Genomic DNA, 18,328 nt, shown 5'->3' on the forward strand with positions numbered 1-18,328 from the left:
AATTTCATAATAATATAACCCACTAAACATTGGACGTCCTGTGGACGTGCAGATCATGTCTGTATTACGTCGGTTGGTCGAAGACCAGTGCTGGACTACTAAGCGACGTGCAAATTAAGTCCATTTTTGGACGTCTAATTATGACCCCATTTGGACCATGGATACGTGACTTTTTTGGACGTCACAGGGATTTAAATATCAATGTTATTGTTATCAATATTATTTAATCAATTTAGTATTATTTTTTCTGTGATAAAACTAATGTATTGCTATTTATTTTTTTGAATTATATATCTAATGCAGGTATTCACATAAGAACATGACAAAAATTTTAGGTGCTTCCGGGTGGTGGAGTGGTTACGTCACTTGCCTTCAATGCAGGTGATGTGGGGTTCGCCTCCCCGTCAGGGAGATGATGTTTGTGTCACACACATAAAGTCAAGCAATAAATGAGCCTTCAAAAACAGTCTAAAATTATTTTTATTTTAATTATCTAATTTGGACTTACATTAGCCCTCATTTGGATGTCCTGAAAACGTAAACACTAAACGTCCAAAACACGTAAATACGGAACGTCCAGAAGACGTTGAAAAAACGTCATCTGGCGTCACAGTCTGCACCTTCAGCGGACCGAGATTGGACGTACAAGAATTACCTTTAAAAAGACGTCCTTTCAACGTGCCTTTGCGCAGTGGGAAGCCTTTTAAATTCATGTTTGATTTTAGAAAAAGTGGGTCAGTATAAGCGTAATAATTAGTCTTATGACTGATACGTATTGTTCTTTTTTGCAGGAGCACAATTGCATTATTGTTGTTTCTTTCAGTGTCAGGTTGGCAGCTGGGCGTCAGCATTCTCGACTGACAAAAGTCATATCAGCTGTGTAAACGTCTTTTAAAAGACGACGTCTCTTAACGAAAAACAAAACGAAACAAAACAGTGTAGTACAATTTAAAAGTCCACGTCACGTGTATCACAAGCGAAACGCATTGCAGTCCTTGCCTTCAAAACTGAAGTGCAATATGTTGGCGGAAGCAACTATCAACAAGTTGTCATCTTGTCATCACCAAATACCGCATTTGAAGCACATAATAGCTCCGAAAAATATTGTTGGCATAAAAATTATGCCCACTTGGAAAGTTATTGGTGACTTAATTATAAGATAAATGAAGTCAGATACAGTTGAAGCGCGTTGGTGTAGAGTACACGTTGACGTGCTAGCATAGCGAAAGCAGTCGTGGGCTGTGTTCTCGTAGCTACTAAAAACAAAAGCGTAGCGTCTCACCAACCTGTTTTGCTGTGAATGGTGCTGTTATGTAGTACTGTAGCGGCAAGGTCCGGCTCATAAACGGCGTTGTCCTCCTGGCCGAATCCTGACCACAGTCTGTGGGAGATCACGTCTCTGACAGCCCTCGCGCCGCTGCCCGTCATCGACAGTATGTAGTCCATAACTACTACAAAACTTCACCCACAACTACTTTTGGAAGGGAAGTGTTGCAAATGCCGCGGTCATCCACCGTTTGGAACAGAGCCCCGCTGTTGCTGTTAAAAGTTTCAGACAGTCCACACATTCCTAAACAGGAACAACACACGTCAACACACGCGCACACACTTTTGTTGCTCTCCCGAGTGGAGTCCAGTTGTGCTCCGCAGTTGGCTTAAAGCGTAACGACAACGACATAAGCATGCACATTTCAATAAAATGTTGGTGCACTGCTATTTTGTTGTTGCCAAAGACTAAAAACACTTTCTAATAACCGGATAAAACATGATGCAAACAAATACAAACAAACAAACAAATAAATTCATATTAAGGGGTTTCTTTACTTTCATTCTAATTATTTATTATCAGTCATGCCACCCGCCCCCCCCCCCCCCCAAAAAAAAAAATAAAAAATAAAAATAATAACATAATATTTTCCAACAAAATAATGGCTTAGATGTTATTCCTGCAAGAGGTGAACACAAAGCCATGGTACACTGTCCGCATTTTCTATATTATTTTACAGAAAATCATTCATGTCATCAACATAAGAGATAGCAGTTAACGAGTGGGGAAAAAAAAAAAAAAAAAGATTTGTGTGAAGGAAATGTTCAATACTTATTGTGCGCCATCTGCTGGAGACAGTGAGTAGAGAAGGCCTCATTGCCCTTCCAAGTTTGTTTTGTTTTGTTTTGTTTTGTTTTGTTTTGTTTTAAGAACAGGACAGGACACATGGAAAAAAACGACTCAAATCTGCCTTGACCCAAACGCAAATAACTCCACTGCAAATCATTCACACATATGCCAGGCCTGACGTGTTTAGTGTTTATGAGAGTGGATCTGTGTATATGTCGAATTCTATGAAATGCAAACTTTTACAACCAATACTTTTCACAGATCCAAAAGTGATGGCTATTATGTTGTAGTAAGACTCCAAGAAATTGACTACAGGGTTTAATGGATTTCATTCGGACTCTTCCCACAACTACCCAATTGAAAAAAAAAGAATCCCTTGAATAATTGCTTTAACTGTAAGAAGTCATGGATGTCTTTGTAATATAAGAAGACATTTGTCATAATAAACCAATTCAACTCAATATTTCACATGGGTATTTTATCACAAAACAAAGGAAATGTATTCTATGCATTTGTTACCTGGTGGGATTTAATCCAGGGCCTATAATCACAATTAAATGGTCTCCATGGAAGAGTTGTTAACTCTCAGCCAATCAGGTTTCCAACACAATATGCAGTGCTACTGCTTTACTCTGCTTTACTCTGATAACATCAACAAAAAGCTCTTACTGTTTTGAGAGACCATCTAATCGTGATAGTAGGTCCATGGGACATCCAGGAAAGACGAAAAAATACACCACACACAACATACGTACACGTATATCAATATGTCAATGCAGCTAAATGCCTCAAGCTCCAATATCCAAGCATCGCTCTTCAAAGAGAGTGCTGCACATGAATCATTTAACCACATAGCGCAGCATTACTATTTATATCTCCAAGGGACTTACTTTTTTCGGCATGTTTAACTTACCACGGATATTACTATTTACCCTGTTTCATAGAAACCAGCCTTGAAAAGTGAGTACGGTAATTCTAATTCTCCATGGACAAATCAAGCAACATACACAATATTACACATGGACTTATCCAACATGGATGGGCAATACTGACATTTGAAACAATTTGGTGAACAACTACTGATGTGCTAAGTTGCGTTAATTTACAGTGACAAGACTCATCTGACCTCGTGTATCTGACCTTACACAGAGCCCCGCTGGTACACTTGGCACTGGGACAGTGTAATCAGATGGGTGTCGCACTGGCCCAGCGCCACCCCATGGGACCTTGCTCTGTGATATACTGTGTTGCTGCACAGCTGCGCAGAGTGCGCATAAAATCATCCATAACATCCAACAAGGGGGTTGGGTCTTCCCCCTCCTTTTCAAATATAGGATTTAAGATATATGGTACAGTACTTTCTGGCCTTTTCACAGGCATCGCCTCCATTCTCTAATAAAGTTGAACACATTTTTTTTTTTTTTCTTAGTGGAACTTTGTCTTAAACCGGCGACCTACTTTATTAGGTTATGCGTCATTGAATTCAGGCAAATAAATATTCAGATGTATGAAAGAGTTGATAAAATGTCTGATAAAGTATTGATGTTACAAAAATAAACTTGGAATGTTACTAGAAAAACCTGCAATAAAGAATTAACTACAGTAGTATTTTTTTTTTCTTTTTGGAGGGAGCAGTGTCAAAATATTGCCACAATAAACTTGTCACTTTAATGAGTGATGTCAGAATTCCCACACAAATGTAAACATTGCAGTCTGTAATAAGCAGCCACTGTCTTTCCACAAAACCGTCATATCAATTAAAGGGGAAATCAGCCCCCAAATTTTCTTGACAGTAAAATTGTGTATGTACCCGCACTAATCTAAACAGGGCTTTCTGATTAATGTTGCATTTGTGGAAAATGAATTAAACAGCAAAATCCTCCTGTTTTCATCCATCTCAGGGTGTAGCCATTTTGACACATGCTGTCGACTAAAAATGACATCACCGTTTCCCATGGCTCAGGTAACGACCAATCATGACTCACCTGTATTCTAGGTTTGTTAATGTGGCGCAGGCTGAGCTGTGATTGGTTGTTACCTGAGCCCTGAACAACTGTGATGCCATTTTCAGTCAAGTGGCAAAATTGCCGCCGCCCCCTGAGATGGATAAAAAAGGGTCAATTTTGCTGATTAATTCATATTCCATAAACACAGTATTAATCAGGGTCTTTAGACGAGTGGGGGTGCATAGAACATAATATTGTCAAGAAAATGTTTAGGTTGACTTCCACTTTAAGTATGATAATTAAATTATTATTCTCATTTTTATTTGACATGTAATAATGACTCTGTAATAATGAGTAATATATTGAGTTCGTTTTGAGTGCAGCCCTTTCAGTGAGAAACTATTTTGAATGACTTCAAAATGTTGAGAGCTTGCTGCACAAATATCCATATTGAAGTCCCCAAAGTGTCACAGCTAACAGCAAAAGCCTTGAGAGGCTCTTATTTGTGATGCTTTGTCATCAACTAGGAGTGTGCAGCACCGGGGACTGAGTGTTAATCTCAGCAGTTCCCCACTGAAAGCAAGGTGAGCTGCATCTTGATCCTGAGAAAAGCAACATCTTTATTACAAAACAAACATAGCCTCCAAAGTAGATTTTAGTTTTATAAAGAGCATGCTTATATAAATTAAGTAGAAAAAAACAGAATAGCTCCGTGTACACGTCACAGTTTTTTAGCCTTTTAAAGTTCAGTATATGAGAACTTTCATTGTTGTATTTGAGGAAAAGAGATGCTTGTAGAGATCTCACGTGACATTTCCTGGAGCATCCCTTTAACTGAAGTGTGCTCTGTGTTTCACAAGCATTCTGCTCTATTATCCTGCAGCCTGTACAAGAGGCATTAACAAGACGATGACCAATGAAGAAAAGACATTTAGGTGGTACAGGAAGCAGACTAAAGCATCAATCGCAGGTGTTTTGTCAGAGGATGTCAGCCTCTCGTCGACTATTTTCAGAGACGTGAAGCCACGCCTCTCAAAAGCTGTCAGTGCGAAAGCATCTGAGCATGTTTTTCCACTTTAACAGCAGGACACAAATATTCATGAATGAATAAAATAATCAAATGCTGTGTGCTGCTAGTGACAATGATTCACCACATCATCCGGCGGAATTATTATTCAACACGGTGGTTATATAAGTGTAACTGGTGTCATTAAAATGACGGACGGAAATGTTTGTCAATTTTTCCAATTTTGTATGACGTCTCCAAATATCAGAAAAAAAAGATGCACACCAAATTCTCTACCTAATCTGACAAGTGGAGGTGAAAAGACGAAAAAGATTTGACATTGTAGATGATAGAATGATCGATGAATGGATGGATACTGAACGTACCAATGAAATATATTAAGTGAAGCTTGTGGTAAAAGTATGTTTTTATAAGTGAAGACAATTCACAATTTTGGTGTATATATACATTCCTCTTTAGGATCTGTGACGTATGCACAACTGGGGTGGCGTATCTTAGTGGAGAGTGGTTGTCTCCTAGCTAATGTCAACGAAAACTAAACAAAAACATTTTCGCCAACACACGTTTTTCACCGGACTAAAACTAGACTAGACTAGGCTAAAACCTTCATTAATAAACAATAACTGCAATAACTATGCATTTTCATTGACTAATGGAGACAAGACAAAAATGTGCTTCATTTAATAAAAACTGGGCTAAAATCTACAGAAATTTTAATTCATGAACAAAGATGTAGATGAAAATTACATGGATTTGTAAAATCCTGTCTCTGCTAATCTGTCACTGTGACACTGTCATGTGACTAGGGTTGCCAACTTTCTCGTCCCAAAATAAGGGACAGGTGCACGGCACGGTGCCATGGTGGTGTTAGCATGATTATTCTGATTAGATTTGAAATTTCCCTTTCATCCTTACTGCAGGTCATCGTTATGCAACCTCATAAAAAACCTCAAAGAAACAAAATTTGTCTTTTTCCCTTAAAAAAAAAAAAAAAAAAACAGGTGCAAAAAGATTAATTGCAAAAGAGGAGCGTGACTCACCAAATTTACTTTTTCTATGGATACTTTTTGATGCTTCTGGCTGACTCGAGCAGTCTTCTGTCCTTCTCGCAGTATTTGTTCATAAATAGTACGAGAATACATCTTGTATTGCTCCTGCCCCGTTCACAGCCGACGTATTTAGATCTCCGTTTAGAGTTTATCACTCAGTTATCACTCACACAAGCTTACATATTGTAAGCCACACACATGGTTTCCCAGGCGAAGAAGTGAACCCACATCAACCGGCACCGAAGGCCGATCGGCGTTTAGAGTGAGTGTAGGCGACATGAAGTTGTGAAGAAACCAGGAAGTGCCTCTCGCTCTTTCTTTCTTTATTTATTTATTTTATTTATTATTATTACTTGCCTCTCTACCCTGCAAGATCTCTACATATAACGCCACACCCAGCGACTAATTTTATTGGCTATGAGCAACTTCCTTGTCACTTGTCAACCTACAGGAGCACCCGTTGTTCAAAAATGGCTAAGATGCATTTAGTGTAAGAATTGAGAATTATTTTACGGGACTTTTGAGGTCCCGTATTGCGGGACATTTAGCCCAAAAACGGGGCGTCCCGGGTAATACGTGACAGTTGGCAACCCTACATGTGACAGACCCCCTTTCAAATATGCAGCTAATGAGTGCAACATGCAAAAACACACGGAAAGACAATAGGCGGATTCTAGGTGAAAGGTTAACAAAAAAAGTAAATTATAGTTAGAACGTAACATTAATCCAACGGCTATAATGTTCAAACAATAATGTTAATCCGACCGCTAATAATGTTGGCTAACTTACTAGCTCGTAGCATGGAACCATAGTAACGACTTGTTGATATACTGTAATTGTGTGTGAAGTTGTTTTTCATCAAAAAGATGTGAGAAAATTTTATATGAAATAGTTTTAGATCCGACATGTTCAACATAATCTGCTGACAAACAAAATTCAGGCGTTAAATGATTATCCTGACTAAAATTAGACTAAAACGTTGACAGTTTTTGTTGACCAAAACTATACGAATAAAATCATGTTTTCTTGGACTAAAATGAAGACTAAAATACTAGATTTGTAGTCGACTAAAAATAGACTAAATAAAAACTGGACGAGGCTGACTATAGTAAAAACTAACAAGCGTGATTGAAACTTGACTAAAACTAAGACTAAATTTAAAAATGGTTAATAAAATTAACACTACTCCCAATCAGAGGTTGTGGGTTCAAACCCCAGCCCTTCTGACCATGTCGAAACGTCCTTGAGCAAGATACTGAATCCCAAATTGCTCCTGAAGCTGCAACAGTAGGTGAATGTAAAGTCAGTGTGAAGTGCTTTGAGTGTCTTAAGAGGTGGAAAGCGAATATAAAGACAAACGTGGTGATGGATATCGTCACCCTCTTAAAATAATTGCATAAGTCATATTTTTTGCAAAAAATATTTTTATACCTTAATTATCTCCTCATGATGCAAATGGTTCATTTTTTTTGTGTGTTTCCTGAAAAATCTGAGAAAATGACGGAGGCGATTATTTTAAGAAGGCGTTGATATATCGGAAGACGACGCTCGCTTCTCATTCACGCCATTCAAAGTGGCAATGTGTGTGCCACTCAAGAGAAGCTTTAGTAACAGTCTTCATAAACATTCCATCATCTCAATCTGCTTGTTCCCTCTCGTTTCTGCACTTGGGCCCTATCACCAGTAGAACTCTCACAGGACTAATTTTAGAAGATAATTTGTCACATGTTGTTATTACTTTTTTTTTTTTTTTTTTTTTTTTAATCGAGGCTGAGAAGGTTTAGTACGAAAAACATCTTACTGCAATGTTGTAAAAATGTGCAACTCATTATACATCTTTACAATTGAAAAGGCATGGTTTGCCATTGCCACTTTCAGAGGACATTGTTTAGCCTAATACACGTATTTGATTATATAAACAAACAGCTCATAAATTAAATTTACCAGCACATCACATCACATCTAATATGCAGGTTATTCTGTTCAATGAATCAGTGACTGAAAAGTCAGCTAATGACAATACAGTCAGACCATGCCAAAAGGCATGACTGGAAGAAAAATGCAAGTCACAGCGAGTGGAGCAAAACGTGCCGACTAAGTAAATGGAATTGCAGAGGATTCTATAATGCCAGCAGTGGACATACTTTAAAGGTCACAAAAATTGGAGATTTATGGAGAAAAGATCAGCACCCTAAGGTTATAAAATGTGTTGTCATATTACTGTAAAGGTGGCCTGACACTTGCACGACTTTTGGGCACGATTCTGTCGTGGCAAGTCGTGCCATTTTGGGGCACGAACTGAGAGGTTCACGCACTATTCGCATAGTTCACGACAAGTTCACGAATGCGTGACCATTCGTGTCCACATTGAAACGAACTGGTACGACGAGTTCACGCATAGATTGCGCATAGTTTACGCACTTCCCGCATTTGCACGTCGAGTTTGCGCAATTCGGACGGTGTCCTGCCGACTTAGGGCCCATCCCAGGCGCACACTGCCACGCACTGGCGCACATCCTTCCCACATCGTTCTGACGAGTTCACTAACAGTTTGCGCATGGTTCACGACCCGGTCGCGAAGTTTCGTGACAAAAATCTGGAAATGTTCCAAATTTTTGTCACGACATGTCACGCAGTCACGACGGGTTTACGCACACTTCACTCCACTTTACGACTAGTTCGCGCACTGGCACGACTCGAGTCGTGCCAATTCGTGCCACAAAATCGTGCAAGTGTCAAGGCGGCTTAACTGTAATGGGTATAATGTTGCCAACATTAGTAATGCCTTAGATTACTGCATTACAGTTAAATAAATAACAAATAAATTGCAGTAATTGCTCTGTGTGTGCGTGTGGAATATTTTTAACATCATAACATATAGGTAGAAAGAGCAAATATGCTCAGTAAGCCTTCTGAGTAAGAAAAAAAGAGTTCAACATTTCCTACTGTTAAGCAATAGGTGTGGAAACCAGCCTCTTGCATAATGTTCTCAAGTTAAGAAGCAACAGAGACCAAGAAAGTGATGGCTGATGAGTTGTGCCATCAGGTCTGACAACGACCTGCTCCTGCAACAATTCAATCCCCTGTTGTTGCCCACGTTTCCCTCTCAGGATTGGTCTGCAGAGCGGCTGGTGGTGATCGATGACTGGTGGCGTCCGGGCAAGCTATCTTTCACCACCACTTCCACGGCCCCCGCTCATGGTCATTTATCCTCTGCGCTCGTCTGCGCTGTCTGAGGCCACCTCGACGAATGATGACAACTGTCTTTGGACGAAGAACACATCTAGAGGCAGAACGCCCATCCCCACCTTCAAACTTTCTTTCTTTCCTCTACTCTCATTATGTGCACATTTCATTTGACTTCATAGTAAATGTGGTGTTTAGGATTGAAGCTGAATTTGCATACAGAAGCAATTTCATTTCAAGTATAATGGAATAGTATACACTAGTGGCCATGTACTGTACGTGAGGAGTGCACACATCAGCCACTGGCCATAGCTCTTGTCATATGGGCATGTTATTGAAATAATAAAGCAAAGTCTTACACTTCAGGCTTGACAATAACCCTGACAAAAGAGGCAGAAAGAGTAGCCACATGGCCAAGGCAAAGTCACAAAACAAATGGTCCATTATGTCAGCACCCACTTTGTTATCTGCATTGAACTCTTGGGACAGAGTTAATTGCTTTCTTTTAAACCCAGACATCGTCATATATTTCATCATTAGCCTAAAAAGCCTCCCATGAATCACTAAGCTACAAGAAGAGCACAAAAGTACATTGACTGCACAACATAAGCCTCTTCACCCTGCGTCCCCCCAAAGGCAATCCAATCCAAGTGCACAGTGGGATCAGAGGAAATTATAGCCAAACAGACAGGTGGCAAGAGGTTCTGCACTCTCTTTGTCTGGTGTAAAACTGTCCTCACTCTGGACACTCCACATCCATCAACTGATATCGTTGGCTCCACAAGTACACTAAATTGGATAATGAATCTCACCCCCCCCCCCCAGGAGACCCAGTAAATGGATAATTTGTTGGTTAAATTATTATCTGGGGACATATTGCATCATCCAAGGTGTTATCGGGTGATGCACTTAAATGGATGCATCCATTTAGGAGGGTGCAGTGGGGCCTATCATCAAGAATCATTACACTATTAAATGGACTATTTTGGGGGGGGACAAACAATCAAACAAACAAAAAAAAAACAAAAAAAACTACAGATCAATAATCAATTTTTTTTTCCCCCCAGATTTATCAAACAATAATACTACAGCATAATATAACAAGGGTTTGCAACTGGGATGATGAGACACGAAAGTGCGTTTTTTGTTTTTGTTTATTATGGTGAGAGTGTGACTATCTTGGCTTGAAGTTGTGTTTCACATTCCATGAATATTCATTATGTATGTTAATTACTTGGTATGAATATATAATTAGTTTTATGTTTGTTAATTGAATGGTCAATTTAAATCTATGCTATTTATGTCTGTATGTACTTTTTTACTTTTTTTCTGTATGTTATTGTTACTAACTTTAATTTGACACGGCTGGCTGTTTATTCTTAGACTGCATATCTGCACCCGGTGTTTTTGGGCAAGGAGAATATTATCAGTCGGGTTTTCCTTCAAGCTAAGGTCACATTAGCCTCTACACGCATAGCCCAACACATAGTTTAGGTACCAGCCATGTTCTTCAGCAAGCTAAGGTCACAGTAACCTCCATACACATGGTTCAACACATAGTTTAGGTATCAGCCGTGTTTTCCATCAAGCTAAGGTATTTTTTTTGATAAGGACTGTTTTGGATTGCCCACGAAGTTGGTGCTCTTGGTCTTGAACACTATAAATGTAAAGGCTGCATTTTAGACCGCGCTCCTTTTCTTGTTGACCTGTTTACGGGTGCGAGCAATCGCGAGATAAGAAAAGCAGCCCGGATCCGATTGTCTGTATTTTCCTGAACTCCAGAGCTTTAACAACGGATGAACCAAATATTCTGCTTTTGTGTGATTTATTGAGCGACTTCCTTCTTTGAAGAAAAACGAACACGCATGGTGTAAGGTAAACATTTACCGGGTGTGTGGGTGTCCTTAGGGGCTTTTCCCCAGGACAGTAATTGGGATTCTAATCTGCATACATATATGCTGCTAATGGTAATATTAAATATTAAAATTATAAGTTGCCCACACACGCATTAGTGACCCTAAATTTCCAACAATTGTGACACTATTTTTAAGGTATTGAAAGGCCCATTGGGAAAAAATAAATGAATGTACAAATCTCAATCACTTAATTACAGATATTGTTCAAATATTTATACGCCTCCCCAATGGGCCTTGAAGGCAAAAACTTTACCATAAAATCATGTAAATTTCACACAATTTTTTGGAAAAAAAAAAAAAGTTGGGAGGGTGGGCATTATATAGGGAGGCCTAGGAAGAAAGGAAACATTTTTGCAGCTTCCCAAACAACTGGTTTGACCTGACAGCCAACCGTGACAGCAAGCAGAGGAGAACAAGAAGTGGAATAGCCCTTGTTGATGCCAGGCTACTTGAAAGAGCGCCTGCAAAATGTGCTTGCTATGGAAATAGTCGTCCGAAATCTGGTTCTCGAGCGACATGATTCATGATGATGATGATCGCCCGTTTTCTGGCTTTGGTCAGCAAACTGAGCCATGATTGGTCGTTACCCACTTCCTCAGCGCAGGTGATGTCATCTTCAGTCGACAGCAAATGGAAAATTTTGTTTTTAAAGGTATTAATTGTACATGAAAAATAATGAAGTTATCAACTTCATTCTGGACAAAATATTAACTTTTTACTGCTGAAAATGGCCCCATGAGTCAAGTATCCATTTAAGCCCACAGACATCCATAAGGCTAAAATGCAAACGTTATTAGTTCTGTCTAGACCAGCTGCGAACAGCATTATTAATGAATGAAAACGTTGACATTTGTCTCAAAATGATGTACATCCATTCAGCTTGGTGCTTACCGATTCAGACAAGAGGGAATCATTCAAACCTGAGGAATGTTTCTTTCGCCATTATGCTTCTTTCGTCACAGTTTTCCAGAGCTTCGCCATCCAGTGAATGTCCAAAGCAATGACCCGTATGAGGAGACAGCGCAGCGCTCTGGCCGGCTAAATCCGGTCCTCCAGCTACTCTTCCTCTTGGATAAACCAGTGCATAGCAAATGTGGCCCTGAAGCATGTGCAATACACAGCTTTGAATATTCGAATAAAGGGAGAATAGAAGAGAATGAAGAACGAGCAAAACAAGGCACAAAACAAGGTGATTGTGAATGGGTCATAATGTGTTTGAAGCTTGACTAAAGCCCAGTTTAGACACTTTAACTGCTGAAAATGTGTGTTTAACAGAGGAATAGCGGCACAAAGATATGCATTTACTTTAAAGGGCACTGTTCTCTTTATAATCTCTTTCTAAGGCCATAATGTCATCTCATTGAAAGTTCAGTTGAATTAATTTCTGTTTCAACAGCTTTACAATACTATATCGGAATTTGTCAGTGTCCAGAAGTGTTTATAGTATTACCTCAAGTGGTTATTTGAAGAAGGCATGTATTTGAAAGGAGGCCTTCATCTGTAACAAATGATTGTATACGAGCATTGTAATCGTAACAATAGCCTGCAAGGACTGAGAAGGACCATCTGTGCTCACATCGATTGACGGACTTAAGCCTGCTTCAGCTGTGCTCAGTCCGTGTATTTTTTGGAGGCTCCGCATCATAAAGCACTTAACGAAAATGCGAAAGTACTTGCCAAAAGGTCGGCATTCATCCATGACTACGTTTACATGGAGTCAATAACTGGGTTAAGGTCAGAATTCCGATTTCTGAAACATTCAAGGCAACCCGTTTACATTCGTGGTGGACAGCGTTGCTCCTACTGACATGGTCATTTGTGCTCAATTGGAAGAACGTTCGGAAGAACGGCGTGTGGATGTCATTACGTAAATAGACATTATTCTGCTTGTAATTTTCTACGGTCAATAAAATATATTATAGTCACGTGACTCACCACGCTAAATAAAGTAATTGTTTTCCTCCTCACCCCAGAAATGTAGTTCATTGCTGTGTCATCCCACCACCAGTAGAAGGGACTTATATACCTGTGTATATGTGTGTATAGACACAAAGTGTGGCATTTTCTCCGTAGACTCAAAATAACGTGAAAACGCTGCAGAGAAATAAACTATCTGAGACTTCCATGGGATAGTGACAAAAGTAGCCTTTATCAGTAAACATTCTGTCGAAATGCATTCAAATCCTTCATATTTGCAATGCCAAAGTGCAATGACAATTGGCGGTCTTAAAATCCGGTCTGGCTGATACGTGTGTAAACTACAAGTAAAACGTTTGACCTATTAAGCCTAACTGAATAAATAATAGTATAGCGGTTAGTGTGCTTGCTATGTAAGCAGCAAGTCCCCGGTTCGAGACCAGATCAGGGTGTTTTTCGCCCCCCCCCCCCCCCCTTCTTCTTTCCTCTCCCCTCTTCTTCATTCCTCCTCCATGATTTCTTGCGGCAAGGTACCATTTTGTTTCAATGGCTTGCATTCAGAGGAGTACCGGTACTCAAACGCAGAGTTCCAACAGCAGACTGCAGTTGACTCGCCGGGGGGGTTATACTGAAGCAGGCGTTTTACTTCAATGTTAGAAAACTAACCAGAAAAACAGCTAATATTTCATAAAAAAATTACATCGCCATGGTGTCAAAGGTAAGAATTAATCATTATATGCCTATAGTTAACTGTTGGAAGGGCTTAAAATACTGTGGTGTAATCCCTTTAACTAAAAAAAAAAGTGCAATAATGATCAGCATGTAAAAGAACAATTAAGTAATACAAGTAATCCATCCATCCATCCATCCATCCTCTACACATGTGCCTTAAATGCTGGAGAAAAAAACAGCATAAAGAACCCATAAATTGATGAGAATACGGGAAACAAATATCAACAGTTATATGAAGTGGCAGATCTTGTTTTCTTTCCACTGCAAAATGAATCAATACAAAGGCTGGACCTGGCGTTTGATTGCGGAAAACTGCTTACTCTTCATTTGAGGTATATGTAATCAATCCTAGGTAGAGGCTAGCGAGAGCCTTTCTCAAACTAAGTGGGGAAACTGTGAGATTACTAGCTGTGTGGCATTTATAAATCGAACCCATCAAGAAGAGGGCCACCAAGAGACCCCCCGCACACATAATTATACCAGCAGACCAATATACTGTGTACAAATCTTTCTTTTACTGTAGCACTGCAGTAAATTCACTTGCAGGTTTCTTTCTTTACTTTTTTCTTTTTGCACAGCAGTAGAATGAATTTTGCTGTTGTTGACCAAGCTGTGGAAATCGCAACAAATCTTGGTGTCCTTGTGGGTACTTCCTGGGATTTAGAACAACACTGTTTGATGCATGACAATTTGTTTTGTTGAAGATAAAAATCATCATTTAACCTTGGAACAGGTGACTGTGGTGCATTCTTACAGGCAGGCTAATACCACTCCCTCCCTTTTGAAAGCATGAAGGTTACAAGAGCTGCTTAAAAGCCCAGAATTGATTTAAGGGCAACATGGATCATCTCTGGAGGCATTTACAAATGACAAATGTCAGGCAAATATCTAAAGGACATTTGTGGCAGCACTGACATCATAGAGATGGTCGTGACATTGAGGAGGTCTGAGGACAAAATTTGTTTTTTATTCCACGTGTGTGTCTGTCTGGCGAGCTCAAATCTTGTCCTTGCTGCTGATGCAAAACGTGCATTTGGTTAATGACTGAAAATACCCGTTTGAGCAGTCGGTTTCATTTTGAAAGTTTCTTTTTAAACTGATGTTCACCAAAATTTTGCCTTTCCTCATATGTACCTGCACTGAGGTAGAAAAATGACTTGCAAAAACCCATCAGTGAACCTTTGAGGTGTTGTTCGAACCATTTCTAAATTGTCTGTTTATGCGTATTGACTTTTTTTTCTCCAGTTATTCTGTTTGAAAAAGGCAAACTTTCAGAAGCTATTTCAGTGAATTTATCTTGGTTCAGACAGCAACATGAAAGGTGTTGAGAGAATTATAAGGGAAGTGAAAACATACATTAGAAAACAGAGGTGACATTTTCTGCCTGGAACCAACTACGGGTTCATTAACCTTTACAGAAAAGGTTTTCAAGTGGGCCAGCATGTTCCTGTGGAGTGTATGTTTACTCACCAGGTCACAACATTAGATACATGGTCCCAATATATGAAGGTTCGAGGTTATGAACAACATGAACTAGTTTGCACAATAGAAGGCCCGCTCAGTTAACATTGTATTCAGTATTTTTCTTTTTATATTAATTAATTAATTAATTAATTTTATATTAATGGATGAAAAGTGTTTTCAAGCAAATATCTATTTCAAGGGTCCAAACGGTGCACAACAAGGCACAAGTGGGTCTTCTCAGGTAAGTGTTGTTCCTACAAATAGCAATTATGACTAAATTATCGTATTTGCAATAGAAGAAAGGGGAAGAGAAATTCCATCAAAAATCGGGGCTAACCTGAACTGAAATATTACAATTTGCTTTTGGTTGGATTATAGTAGGGATGTTCGATACCACTTTTTTTCAGACAGATACCGATACGATACGATACTCAGACCCTCAGTACTCACCGATACCGATACCAACTGCCGATACCAGTAGTACATTTTAACAAATAAAAAAAATCACCAAAAGATATTTTTAAACAAATATATTTCCTTAAATTTTGACCAAAAAACAAAAACAAAAACAAAAACCCAGCACATTCACTCTTCAATAGTCAACGCTCAAAATAAAACACAAAAATGCTCTTTCAGTTTAAGATTCACAATTTTGAAGTATTTCCAAACCGGTGAAGTTTTGGTGAAAAACTGCTGCAAGCTAGCGCCAGTTACAGGCAAGGAGGACTCACTCAACGTCTTCCCCCTCTGCCATTGGTCGCTTGTACTCGTCTGTGTCACGAGTACTTGAGTACTTGAAAAAAGGCTGGTATCGGCCCGATACCGATACCTGGTAACGGTAGTCGCCCATCCCTAGATTATAGACATCGCTTACTCTTTTACCAGCTGCTTGAAAGAGTCAAGTACAGTAAACCTGTACTGTATAATACGTCAGAAAAATGGGAGGGACAAAATAAGAAGCATGGAGGCATATAGGAGACAAAGATTAGCGTGTAGACCTAAAAGAAAATGTTGCAGGGTTGGAAAAAGCAAAGTAAGAGAGGATAAGAGAACAGGCCCTTCATTGGATCACGTTGTGAAGCTAAGCTGTCTTGTGGGGCTACGTGACCAGCCTGTAGCACCAAGGCAAGAGAGCTCAGGCTTATCTCTGTGCACACAAGTAGTTCTGCTGGCAAAAAGCACTGTGGCATGGCTGAGGGTGCTGCTAACAGATAGCTCTCACTCCATTCCTCCCTGGTGCTCATTCAGTCAATAAGAGGAAGCACACTACGAGTTGAGACAGATCGACCGCATACTGTAGGGACAATTCAAACTTAAGCAGGATTTCCACGTTGTCAACTACATCGGTATCACACATGGTGATTAATAGGAGAATTGAAAGGAGTATTAAATGTAATATTTGCCTGGGTACAATGTTAAGATCAAATACCCACAATGCCGTCAATGTGATATACAATTGGCACCTCTGGCTACTATCCTGATGTGTAAACAGAAAAGACGAGCCACCTGAGACACAAACAACCAATGCAGGACAAAAACAACTATTGTGTCTCGCCTGCAGTGATGGCTATAACCGTCAAACACCCCACTGATTAGCTTCTCATGTCCCATTGTAGAGAGAAACACTTTAGTCACAACAAACGGGTCCTGCCATGTGCTGAAACCAAACTATGGAATTGGCAACAGTATAGCAAATTAACATCTACCCTGACAATCCATCGATGTATTGAAAAGCTGTTGATTTAATTCCGACCTCTGAGTGCTACTCATGAAACTGCATATCAAGCACACTTTGATGGGAGCCTCCAGCAAGTTAGCACCGTCCCCTCCCCTCTTCGACCCTGCAGTGAAAATCCAATGAATAACTAACAGGGGAGTAATCAGTCTCACGGCTGCCATAGCACCACCACTCCTGACGAAAGCCGTGCTTGTGTCTTTTTTATTAGCATTTGCTCTGTCAGGTGTTGTCGAGAAACAATGCTGAGTATGCAGAGTCAGCCACTCATTGCTTGAATCAGTTTAGCTTAATGCAAAACATCACTGGCCTTTTCAAAGGTCATTATTCATGCAGATTTTTTAATAGGTATTTACAGTACTCCCATTTCAGATTGGCTTTTCCAAGATGATTTGAAATAGTACATCTGCAGTGCCTCTGCGGGCACCGAAACACGTTCTATATTCTTGGTAAATTGCTACTTCATAGGCGTAACAGTTGAGCAGAGATTTTTTTTACCCATTCCTTTCAGCACATGTGGGTTTCCACATGAACATTAAACTAAATCACAGATGGGCAAATGGCGACCCATGGTAGACCCTGTGTAGTCGGGGGGTCAAATGGCGACCCATGGGCCGCCATTTGACCCCCGACTACACAGTTTTTCTTTTTCAAATCTTCGAAAAAAATAAAAATAAAAGTGATAAACAGATGTTATAATATGCACAGACATCGGGGGAAATGGGGAGGAAGACGTAAACTGGGCTGATCGGTAATGGCCGGACGACATTTTACGATCATTTTTACATGCCAGTTGCATACTGTATGCATACATCAACCTCTGAAAATATATTTTGAATAAATGATCGCACCAATTTGTACTTTATGAATGAATGACATCGTTGTCGTCCTCTCTGCTCTGTAGAGTTAATGGCGCTATCGGTCCAACCTCGCTTTCTGATAATGTCATCTTTCTCGCAACTGTTACTATACTGTCTTGTTCTTGGTGCAAATCCATTGCCATGTGTGGTAAATCAGGCGCAAATTTGCTCCCAGCTGTCAGAATTTGTGGCCGTGTTTGCGCCGGTATATGATAAGAGCAATATCCTTAGTGAATAGGTGGGTAACTGGGTGCAGACTGCGGGTGCAGTTGCGGTGCAATATCTTGCGCTATTAGCGGACGCAGCACATTCTTAGTGAATCTACCCCTCTGTGTTTCAGAACGGGAGGTAACTGAACCCAGAAGGTCTAGCCTGTTTCA

The 18,328-nt window shown here is 39.8% G+C and overlaps 1 protein-coding gene across 9 annotated transcripts in view; it reads right to left on the bottom strand.

Moving 5' to 3' along the window:
• The window catches only part of oxr1a (oxidation resistance 1a), a 168,111-nt gene that overhangs the window by 57,779 nt on the left and 92,004 nt on the right, over positions 1–18,328 (bottom strand). For 2 of the 9 annotated variants that reach the window (XM_077526099.1, XM_077526094.1), the window contains exon 1: positions 1,287–1,595. The exons of the other annotated variants lie outside the window; for them this stretch is intronic. In XM_077526099.1, the coding sequence (XP_077382225.1) occupies positions 1,287–1,446 (160 nt within the window). In that variant the 5' untranslated portion in view covers positions 1,447–1,595. Of the gene's footprint in view, positions 1–1,286; positions 1,596–18,328 lie in introns of those variants that run through there. 9 annotated transcript variants of the gene reach the window in all.

This window comes from Festucalex cinctus, chromosome 7, assembly GCF_051991245.1.
Source record: "Festucalex cinctus isolate MCC-2025b chromosome 7, RoL_Fcin_1.0, whole genome shotgun sequence".
In the NCBI taxonomy this organism is placed as follows: domain Eukaryota; kingdom Metazoa; phylum Chordata; class Actinopteri; order Syngnathiformes; family Syngnathidae; genus Festucalex; species Festucalex cinctus.